This window comes from Thalia democratica, chromosome 4 (genome assembly GCF_965202585.1).
Source record: "Thalia democratica chromosome 4, ktThaDemo2.hap1.1, whole genome shotgun sequence".
Classification (NCBI taxonomy): Eukaryota; Metazoa; Chordata; class Thaliacea; order Salpida; family Salpidae; genus Thalia; species Thalia democratica.
This window is the reverse complement of record NC_139168.1, coordinates 59012404-59024852: the sequence shown is the minus strand read 5'-3', so window position 1 is coordinate 59024852 and position 12449 is coordinate 59012404. Positions and strand designations below refer to the sequence as shown.

General features: G+C 24.1%; 1 protein-coding gene across 2 annotated transcripts; it reads left to right on the top strand.

Annotated features, from left to right (window-relative positions):
* The first annotated feature begins 158 nt into the window (after nt 1-158).
* LOC145834716 (uncharacterized) lies at nt 159-4092 on the top strand. 2 transcript variants are annotated; one of them, XM_082942218.1, is made up of 8 exons: nt 159-191; nt 306-440; nt 1413-1540; nt 1732-1766; nt 2139-2227; nt 2534-2781; nt 3628-3760; nt 3957-4092. In XM_082942218.1, the coding sequence occupies exons 1-8, from the start codon at nt 162-164 to the stop codon at nt 4023-4025; spliced, it is 867 nt and encodes a 288-aa protein (XP_082798344.1). In that variant the 5' UTR covers nt 159-161; the 3' UTR covers nt 4026-4092. The 2 variants fall into 2 exon arrangements, with proteins under 2 accessions (XP_082798344.1, XP_082798343.1); XM_082942217.1 differs by having other exon boundaries at nt 1720-1766.
* Nucleotides 4093-12449: the final 8357 nt, after the last annotated feature.

Genomic DNA, 12449 nt, shown 5'->3' with positions numbered 1-12449 from the left:
GAAAAAAAGTGGTCAGTTGTATTTTTTTAATTGTTAATTTTTTATTACACTTTTAGGAAGAGTTTTGGAGGAAAAATTTGGCGTACACAGCTCATCAGTTTGCAAATGCAAGCACTGACATCATGATTGAGGCGTCGGAAATAAACAAACTTCACACTGAAATGAAGAGAAAAATTATGATGATGTTTGCAGTAAGAAATTTCATTCAATAGAAAATACAAATTTTTAATAATATGAAAACGTAGATTAATTATTTTTAAATTTAAATGTTTAATTAATAAATAAATATTTTAACACATTTCTAGTACGCATGTCAGAATAACGAGCATCAGCAAGCGCTTGATGTCTGCAAGATGATGCCAGACATCTCCACTCTGCAGCTCGCAATCAAGTATGCCAGCAGCAAAGACATGCGATCGCTGACTGAGAAAATAACTGAGGTCTGTCATGAAATGTTGTTTGTGATTGTTTCCAAGAAAAACTTTTATTTCAATTTATACAGTTAAGTAAGTAGGTTAGATTATTTTTTAAGAATCGTTCAAGCAGAGAACATTCGAAAAAGTCTTAAGTAACAATGAAAAATAGTTTTTGAGTTAAGTTGTTTCCTTGACCCGCAAAAAAATATGTTTTGTGTTTAAATATTTATTTTTGATAAAATAAGGTATAATTAACTTAGAAAAATCTATTTATTTCTATTATATGTTGTTAAGTATTGTAACTGGAAAGTTAAGCCAAGAAAGGACCTAAAACTGTTTTTTGCAAGTTGTTCTTATTTACTTAAAAGTAATTTTTCTCATAAATACTAATTATATTTTTTTGCATTTTAATGTTGTAAATCTTGTTGACTTTGAAAATAAGCTAAACCTCGTATTTGATTTTAGGTTAGTGTTAGGTGATTAATTTTATTGCTTTAAAGACAATCCTTGTTAAACTTTTATTTTGTTTACAACTTAACGTTCATTTTGAATAAAAACCTTCTAATTCTTACTACCTATATTTTTTTTTTGTTTCATTAAACTGCTTAAAACTGATTATAGAGGGAGTAAGAATTAGAAGGTTTTTATTCAAAAGTACAATAAACTTATAAGATGTAACGTTAAAAGGCGTTAAATCTTGGAGATCCTGATAAGCTAAGCTTATTGGAATATATACTACAGATGTTTTTTTCAAACTTTGTTTTTAAACCATAAAGTTCGTTTATAGTTACTACTCACATAAATACTATACATAAATATACATGCTTTTTTTCTAATGTGTGTTAATATTTTATAGACTCCGTAGATTTGTTCTTAAATTTATTTTAGAGCAGTGAAACGCCGTTAGTCGGAATAAAGTTTTGACACAAAAACATCTGTGGTATAATAAACTTATATATTTTTCCTGCGTTAAAGTTCGTACATCTCATTGTTTAGATGGCTAGGCAACGTAAACAAATGGAGCAGAAAGCCGAAGAAGATGAACTCGAAAGTTTGATGACGTCATCAACTGATAATGATGTCGTCACGAGCTCATTATCATCTAAACGTTTTTCTATGGGAAGGTTTGTTTATTTTTGTAGTTTTATTTTTAGTTTTAAATCCTTTTTTTTTATATACAATTTAAAACTTTAGAAAATATCCTTAACAACTTTCATAAACCAGCTGTAATTTAAATGATTAGGTTTTAAATATTGTTTTTTTTTTACTATGTTATATATTTACTGTTTTTTTTTCAATAAAGCTTTTCAAACAGAAAACGACAGTCTACAAGTGCTAACATTTCAATGGGTAAGTCTAGCTGCTCTTTACTAAGTATTAAAAAAAAGAATCTGTTATAATGTTGATTGTATAATAATAAATATATTTTGAAGAGAATTTAAATTGTGAGCATGTAGACCTAAATATTTTTAGTATTAATTAGTCTTCAGAAAAAAAATCTTGAATATGTATAATCCGTTTAATTTAATAACTTTTCTACTAGCTTTTTATAAATAAGGTTGTACTTGATTTAGAACAAAAAAAAAGTTTTGTTGTTCAAGTTTAAAATAAATAAATTTTCTTTTAAAGTACAAATAATGTCAGAAGACTATATTGTAAACAACACCTTTAACTAGTTTATATTTTAAAAAATGTTTTAAAATTTTTTAATCGTTTTTTAAGATGTAAATACCAGCATAAATGATGAAGAAACCAATACAAACGAAAATGAAGTACCAAATAAAAAAAGAAGAAGCATTAACCCATTTAAGGTAAGAAAACTAAAGTGTCAATTACTTTATGTTGTACTCTACTTCATCTTAATCGAAATTTTGAAATATATAGTTTACCTAAATTAACTTACTTTATTTATTTGAGTACTTAATTTTGTGTACTAGTAATTATTACTGAAAATTTTTGATTTTCTGATGAAGTATTTTTTATACCTGTTTATATTTAAAACTAATAAAAGACACACTATAAATACTTTACTGTGTTTTAAGAACATAAAAAGATATTTAAACAAATCTTTTACAATACCAAAAAAGTAAAGAATAACAATATATTTTTTTATTTAGAAAAAGAATCAAAGCTCTACTTCATATTCTCAGAATGTGGTAGAAGCAACGCCTAATAGCAATGGATCATTAGATTCACTTAAAAGGGCAGGCTCGGAAAAGAAAAAATCCACAATGACTGCATTTGTTACCAATAAAAATAAAAAGCAACCATCTACTGTAAAGAACACTACAAGTAAAATGCAGTCTACTTTGTCATTGTTCAAAAAATCATCTGAAAAAGACAAAGTTGAAGAAACTAATAAAAAGTGAGATCTTTGTTTTGGAAAGCCATCCTAAACATAGAAAAAGTTTTCACTTAAATAACTTTTATTAGATTTATTTGAACAAACCTTAATATTTATATACTGCCTCTAATAGAAATAAAGTTTTTTTCGTTTACTACCTTTATTAGTACTTAAATTAATATATCAAAATAATTTTCATTACAAATAAGGGTTTTAAAAGTAATATTATAGGTAATAAAATAGAACTGTTGGGTATTTTTCAACCCAAACTTAAAATTTTAATTTACATGACAGTAAACATTAGTTTTATTTTGTTACTATGCAATAAAAAAAAATATATATTGATACATGACAATACAAACTACGACAATTAAAATTTTTATAAATAATTTTAAAGGGCCTTATTTCTAAAAATAAATTAAATTATTTTAAATACAAAATGCTCATGTAGGTCTAACTAATAATATTATAATGGTAAAAAAAATAAGATGTTTTTAGCATAGAAAGTTTATAGATACTAAAAACATCCAAATTTAGTTATTTTTAAAAATTTTCTAGCCATATTTCAAAAAATAATTTGAATTTGAAAAAAAGGCTATATAGGTCTAAATAATTAGGTTATGATGTTGTCAATGATTGAATTGTCGTGTACTCAAACCAAATACATAAGTAGACATTTGACATTTGTTTATGATGTAAATAATAATGCTTTTTAATTTAGTCCCTATTTGAAGTTCATTAAATAAAAGTTTTTTGTTTGTATTAAAAATATTATAAATGCTCCTAATTTGCAAGTAGTTGTTTCATTATTATGGGGTCTGTTTTCCAATTACTTAAAACAAATTAAAAGTTCTTTTTAAAATACAGCTCAGAAAATACAAATGGGTGCCAGAGTCTTGTGAGTTACATCGAGGAAAACATGGAAAGCTGCATGCTCGAAAATGATGATCTTGATGAAGAAGACTGCAGGAAACTGCTCATTAAAAAATACAGACAGATGGTTTGTTTTTTGCTTGCTAGTTTAATTTTTTTTTACTTAACCTAAACTTGTTTCGTTCATTAGTTAAATTTTTTTATTTGTTTAAGCTTGTCAAGAACATTAAAAAAAGATTTGTTCTTTTAACATGTTTATTAAATTTATAGTTTTGCTTTTTTAAGTTTAAAAAATTAATTATTATTTGTTTTAAATTTTATAGAAAAAAAATTTGATGAAAAATAATGAAGATGGTGTTAATGAAGAAAAGCAGTCACTACAAGCTGAATAAATATATAAATTAATTAATATTAATGATCAAGTTTTTATTAAGTCTTAAAAATTATTTTTAACTATCCAATGTAGCTATATACTGTTAGATAATAAGTTGATTTTTTTTATTTTACAAATTTAAGAGTTGTTACAAAATTGACATAAATTAAGTTAGTGTATTTGAGAAATTATTGATCGTGTAAACAAAGAAATGCACTTTTTAATATTTTACTTGTAATTTTTAAATAAGTATTCATAATATATTAATATGTTTGTTCTAGTTATTAAATCTTATTCTAGTTTTAATTGGTATTTAACCATAAATTTTTTTTTACGTTTATTGTTGAATAAAAAAAAATATTGAATTTTATTTTACTTTACAACTTCAATAAATTAGTAAAAACAAATATTTAACAATTAAAGTTATATCGTAATAAAAGAGAAAACAATATGTTTGTGTAGTTTTTCAAGAAAACAGCTCTATAGTTCGATGTAATAATATTTTTTAAAACTAAATAGTTAAAATTGTTAAAAAAGTTTCAACTTCTATAAACTTAATTATAAACTTATTAATTAATTAGTATTTTCCATATTAAAAAATTGTAACACTATATTTGTTTTACAATAGTATAAAACTACTGTAAAAAAGCTTGAGTCTTACTTGCAAGTTATAATGGCTGATAAAACAATGTTTGGCCAAAAATGTTATTTTTGTCTTAATTAAAAAAACTCATCTAAAAACTTAACTTTTTTAGCATATATATAGTTAAAAATGAGCAGAGTAAATAAAGATATATAATTTAAATTCAAATAGTTGATTAGTTTAATCCAAGATTTCCCAAACGTTTTTTCATAAGGCCCCCTTTGAAGAAATAAAAAAAGCTGTGTCCCCCTCTCTCAAAAACTAGTTTTAAACACGCCAAAGACCTTTTTCTTCATTATCGACTACATTATATCTAGTATAAGTTTTTAATTACTGCCTTTGCAGCTTATGGCTCCTGGTCTAATATAAGTTTCAAAACAACCCTTAAATACGCCTAACATTTTTTCTCTTCACCGTAAACTTAATTAATATCTAGTATAAGTTTCAAAGTATGGTCCATTTACTACTCACGCTTTGTTCTGTATCAGGGGTCGGAAAACTACGGGCCAAATGCGGCCCTCCTAAGTCAAACTCTGCGGCCCGCGAGCTCCTTTTCAGCCAAAAAATAAAATTTTTAAATAATAAAAGTTAAAGATTTTGTAACAAAAACTTACAGTTGGCTCTTAATTTAAAAAATACTTTTTACTAGTGCTCTACTTCTGCTTAATTTATTATATTTACAGGGTTGCTACTTTACCTGGAATTTAAAATTTTATTCTAAAATAACCTGGAATTTGAGAATTTTTGAAAAAAAAACTGAAAAAACCTGGAATTTTGATCAAAAAACCTGGAATTTTTAATAATTTTAACATTTTCAGTTGTAAAATATTGATTTGACACAAAAATATCTATCATATAATTAAGATTTTTTGTCATCATCAAAAACTTTTTTTATTAAAAAACACATTTAAAGTAACTTTACAGTATCTTTTCAATATTTTTATACTATTTAACACAGTTTCTTAAATAGAAATTAACTTGATACCAAAAAATAAACCCAAAATTGTGTACTTATAAAAACCTGGAAGAAATTTGAAAAACCTGGAAAAAAATTTGAAAAAACGAGTGGCAACCCTGTATTTATGATCTGAAATAATATTTTTCTACTGATTACTTTAACTTTATTTAAATAAATGCGGCTTTCGAAGGACTTTTTTCAAAATAGTTCGGCCCGCGAGCAGTTTTTCCAAGGAAAGTTAGCCCTCGAGCTACAAAAGGCTGCCGACCCCAGTTCTATATATTTCATTTATTTATACTTTTTTAGTTGAGACAAATAACTATATATTTATACATAAAAATGTGGATAGATACTATTTGAAAATTAAAAATAAGTTTTCATCTAAAAAAAACCTAGAAGTTTTATACTATCAAACTAATTTATTTTTTTAAATACATTGAAATTAGATTTGCAAAAATCTTACTAATTGTTTGAAAACATAAGTATTAGATATTAATATTTTTTTAGACTTGATTTTCAGCTTTGTTTGGTAATCATAAATATTTTTTGATTAAATACTTACATCTTCAATACTTTAGACCCTGATAGTCATTTTTCACAACCTTTACCAGGCATACAGCTACAAAAGTTATTATAAATCTATTAAAAAAAACACAAGAGAAAATTTTAGTTAAACTTAAGCAACAATGACTTAAAATATGTTTTTTAAAATTATCTAAATAATAACTTTATTTTTTATGTATTTTCTGGTTTTAATAAAAGAGCTATCCAAATTTTACTCGAGTTAAAACAATTTTAAATATTTTTAAGCTAATTAGCACAACTTTAATTTTAGAATGATTTTTAACGTAGATTTGACGCCAAATTTTCTAAAAATCGGGTTTTTGATGGGTCGACTGCAGTTGTAAGGTTTTAGAAATGGTTTTGTTCATAACATTATAAAAATGAGGTATAACGGTAATACAGCAGAATATTAAGAACATATATACCCTTATCCCTAACCCATCTTACCAAATATTTTTAGTCTACACCCTTATCCCTAACTTACCTTTTACTCGAATATACAAATTAACCAAACTAAGTTTTATTACTTAAACTAAAATCAAGTACAACATTAGCCAATCAGAAGCGACCTTAGAACTGCAGCCGACGTCTTTTCGATCACTACTTTTAACCAAAATTGAGTAATGACTTCTTCTTGAGTAATTGAGTAAATTCTTCTAATTGCAGATCCTCTATGATAGATCTAACAAATTTCGTCTTGAATGTTTGAAACAGTTTACTAGATGCCATTTAATCTTTTACAGGCAATATAGTTTAGTAGTCGTTTAAGTTTTGATAACATGTAAACAAAATGTTTTATTAAATTGCAGTGGACCCAGCTCGTGTAAAATGAAAATAGTGAACGAAACTTCGTATAAAACAAATATCTGTGCAGCTTTTGAAAAATTAAGTATTGTTGTAGCCCAAGATTATATCAATGAATTTTTATAACTAAACTAATAAATTCTTAAAACTAAAATTAACAGAATTAAAGAAGTAGCTTTCTAAAATGTTTATGCTTTATAATTTTTCTACTAAAAAATAAAACTTTTTTTAACTCAAAGTTAAGCAAATTGAAACTGTTACATAATTGTTTTAGTGATTTTACAGCTTTTAAATGTTTATCTTAAATATAACGTTTTTTAATGAAAAGAAACATATTTTACTGAAACTGGTCTTTGAAACTAAAAAACTTATACTCTTTATGCTGTTTTTAAAGGAAACATCGGCTTAAATTGTCTTAATAAATAAAAAGATCATTCACCGCCATATCTTAATTCTTTTTTATTTTTTAATTTGTTTAACCTAACTTTTTAATGTATGCATAAATATAATAAAGTACTGCAAAAATTATTGTAGTCTTTAAAATTTTACAGGTTAAAGGCATAAAACAAGAGAAATAACATTGTTTTAAGTTTTTTTTTTGTGAGTAGAGCTGTAAAGTATTGTTACTGCTACTATTTAACTTCTTAAACAAAGTTTTGGAAAGTTTTATTTAAACATTATTCTTTAAACCCTTTTTTAACTATGAAATAAAAATCTTGAAAGTAATCTTTAATTGTTTTTGTTTTTACTGATGATTTTACATTTTAAAACTTATAGTAACTTTATCTAAGCAAAATAAATAGGCTTTGCACAAAACAAAATAATTTCTATTGAAGATAGATATAAAGTTTCTTTCGAAAATCTAAAATTTCTTAATATTTTTTATGCCGTAAGTTTAAAAATAAAATTAAAAAAACTCTTTTTTTAGTTTGGGTGCTACTGTGTAAATAAGACAAAATAGTTTTAATTTAACAAAATATAATTAGTTTCAATATATTTTTTAATGAAATTTTGTATATTATGAGGTTGATTTATAATATTTTAATACTATTAAAACGTTTTCTAAAACTGACTTGAGCTTCATGTTTGTTTCAGTTTATAATTATAAAAATGGTTTTGTCCACGTTTATTGATTTCACATAGAATTTAAAATCCTTCAGATTAATTAAAAAAATGCTACATAGTTTTGAATTAAAGAAAAATTAAACATTATAAGTTATACTAAAACTAACTAAAATCTAATTGGCTAACAAACGTTATAATTATAAGTTAACTTTATAAAGTTTTTGTACAGATTCAAAAAGCATATTTCGGTTTTTTTTTATACAAACAAAAAATAAGTAACATAACCATTATGAAAAATAATTAATTTTAATGATCATTTTATGTTTTTGCCAAAGTTTAGCCAAACTTATAAGCTAAAGTTAAAATTAAGGTAGTTTTTATAAAGTATTATGTATATTTTCAAAAAAGTAGCGTTTTTTTTTGTAAATTTAAACACGTAAAAGTTACTATACATTAAAGTTAAAACAATAATTAGTGGTATTTAAGACCTTTTTAAATAGTCTTTACGTCTTATTTTGTTTCAATTTTTAAAACTTAACTACGGTTAAGTTTCAAAATCTTTGTATTATCAGTTAGTATAATTATTATATTAGTATAAATAATTTGTTAGTCTTTTGAAACAATAAAAAACAACATGAAAAAAAAATACAACTTTAAATATTAAGTTTAATAACTAACTTGAAAAGTTCTTTAGGTAGCAACGCAAATAAAATTCCCTTATAACCTTAAAAAACAAATAAAACAATGGTTGTTTTTCTACATGAACAAAAGTTTTAGTTTTCTTAACAGTACAATCTCAGCCAAAGAAGTTAAGCTAATACAAATAAATCTATTAATATTCCTAGCGTTCTTTGTGGAGTGCAAAAGACAAAAGATAAATATAGCTTTCATTGTATGTTTTAAAACATTGATAAATAGCTTGATATAAGTGTAATTTTGTCTCATTAAAAATGCAAACGTTTTTTTCAACAAATTTGATATATTTAATTTATAAAGTTACAAAAAATTATTTGTATTTTAATTTTTGCTTTAAAGTTTTATGTTGACCCTTTGTGCTTTATCAAACAACTATTAGAAACATGTTAAAAATAACTAGTATTTTTTATAAGCGACACCAAAATAAATAAGCACATTAACTTATTTTTTTTTTCTAAGAATGATTTTTGATATTGAAGTTCAATAGTTTAGTCAGAGTAGTCTGAAAACATGCTGTTTGCGCTTTTTTTTCTCCGATTCTTTTACGTAACTTTCCAGTGAGCTCGTTGTTTGTTTTCGTTAATATCTAGAAATATCATAACATTTACAGTTTTAGTACTACTTAAAACTTCATTATATAAACCATTATTACTAGTTTTTATATTCTTACTTTATTTAACATTTAAAACTTCCAGATTTAGACAAAATAGCTAACATGGTTGAAGTTTTCATTTGGATTTTTACTTGCCACTTCACAAAATGACTGAATAAAATATGACCCACATTTTTTATTTCTCCAAGATAAACATCCTAAATTTAAATTGGTACTAGTTTATAGTTTTCAATTGTAATAGGAAATTTTTAAGGTATAACTTTCTATTAACTTGAGTTAAATTTAGCAAGTTTTAATTGAAATACGTTAAATTTTTTCTTAGTATGTACAATGATGGTAAAAATTGAAAAAAAATTAAGTTATAGGAAAAAAAACAATAACAAAAAATTGTTGAGCTACTAAAGCTAACCTGGAATTGTTGAAAAAGCAACAATAAAATCTTCCGGTAGCTTGTAGCCATGATTAAGGTTTAATCTATCCCAATAATCATTATTAATAGGTGTATGACAATAACTCTCTTTTATATTACCTCTGCAAGCCTAATAAAAAATATAAAGTTAAAATTTTGTTACTTGGTTATTACTAAAAATAAAAACGCAAAAATTTTAAATTTTAGGTTTTTAAATGTGTTTATAAATTAAAAAACCGTTTCAATGTTAAAAAAAATAATTACTTGTACTACAAAAATTTTTGGTTTTCCTTTTAAACTTGGACAAGCCTTGTCAGAAAAGGCGTCAAAAAATGTTTGTAGATGAATTTTTCCATCATAGGTCGATATAAAACCATTGTTATCTCCGTGTGATAGTATAGCGCAAACTAAGCAGTCTTCGTTTGTAAAATCTTTACTTGAATCTGTGCTTACAGTACATAAAACTAAAATTCTCTTAAGTTAGCAACTCTTTAGTTTAAGCATTTGGTTGTTTCAAATTTTTTATAGAAAGTTATTATATAAAACCTATGTTGTTAGACGTTATGCGTTAAAAAATACTATAAAACACATTCTTTTTAATTAAAGTAAACTAACAAGTTTTAAGCTGTTGTTTTACTTGGTTAGTAGTGTAATCGGGATATACAGATGTCTTTGTAAAACCAAACTTTTTTGAAACTCGAATAAGACTAATTTGGTCACGTTTTGTACCTAATCGAAGTTTGTCATGAATAAAATTCTGAAAACAGTTAGTTTTAGTGTTAAAATATTCTTTAACAATTAAAAAAATTCGTTAGGTTTTATGTTTACATTGTTCTAAACTTCAGATATACCTACAAAATTTTAATTTTCAAAACAATTTTTTTGAACCTTTATTGATACATATATGCTTATGTTAGATATGCATATTCTAAGCTCCGTAAAATAGAACTAAATTACTAAGCACTTAAAAAGGTTAAACTTATTAGATATACATACCTCGTTGTTAAAAATGATAAATTGACCCTTTGATTTGTTTTCAATTCTATAATACGATAGAGGTTGAATTATAGTATTCATCCATGGAATTGTGTTTTTCTGAAGACTTCTTTATTTTTGTGAATATTTTTTAATGGAAATTAATTAGTAATATACACTTGCGATTAATTAATGTACATACTATATAAATATCTATCAATTAAGCTATAAATAAATTATTTAGACTAAAATACTTATAAAGCTCTTAAAGCTTACCTTAAGTCAGTATCACTATCTTTGCAATGAAGGTTAACTGTTTTCAAAGTACTAGCAGAAGAGGCTAAAAGTAAACAAAAAAAGTATTATAAATTTTTTAAAACTTAATTTTAATTCTAACCAGACATCCTGTCATCAAAATTTAATTGACTTTCCACTGCCATATTCAATTGCATTGTTTTAAAGATAAGTTATCAAATTAAAACTAATAGAAGTATGTAATTTTAGTTTTGTTTAAAAACTTTTATAATTTTAAGTAACTCGTATCTTTAAAATGTACTAACATAAAAAATTAAATAATACTAAATCAAGACTGTGAGGTTTAAATAACACTAACTATCTTATATGTTAACCCTAAATCTAAAAGAAGTACAATTTTATTTAATTTTTTTTTTTGATTCTTAAGTTTGTTTATTTTTTCTGTTAAGTTTTTATTTTGTTTGACTTACATTTTGAGATTTATTAAATATTTAAATAAAGGACGTTGGCCAGCATACAACAGTGTTTTTACTTAAACTTTTAAACTGCCTATCCTAACTGCGTGAAACACTATCGACAGTAAATATTTATATCTTTAAAAAAATTGAAACGATGTATCTATTGACATTTATTCAAATAATTTTTTTCTATACAGCAGCGTACTACTAAAGAACTATACAAAAGAAAATATTAAGCAGTAAAAGCTGTAAAATAATAATTGAAAACAGTAGAAATGATCTTTTGATATTAGATCTTATAGAAATTATGTTTCTTCGTTTAGATAAACCCTTATATATCTAAAAAAGAAAGACTTGTTTGCTAACTTAGTTACAAAAAAATGTTTGTTTAAATGCTTTTTTTCCTACCAACTTTATAGTCCAATGTATGCATAGCAAAAGGAGAAAAATAAATCAATCTCATTTACCTAATTATTTGTCATGTTGAAAAAAAAACTTGACTGAGAAATTAAAATACAACTTAAAAATACTATATAAACCAACGGAAACAGTTGACCTCAAATAATAACCATGTACAAATAGTATCAACTTTATAATTCAATTGTTCAAAACAATATGCTTTAAAAGTGGTTTGAGTATTTGTTTTGTAGTGTTTTTAGATGAAGGCATATTTTTTAAAAAGAGTGAATTAAAACAAATTTGAGCTTAATATAAGCGATTTTACTAAATAAGTTTTTAATAAAAGAAAAAAAAAGTTGTTTTGAAAATAAAAAACTACTAAAGATAAAAACTTAAACAAAAATATTCATAATCTATTGATTTTTACAATTAAAATCTGATGGGTTTTTAATATTAAACTTTTTATAGACTATTAAACTGTTAAAAAATCTATTACGTTTAAAAATTGATTTTAACAAATAAAACGAAAATTATTGGTTAATTTAGCTATAAGCTCTGCCTTTCTAATTTTTTGATTTATAATTAATTAAAAGTTATTTTTCAA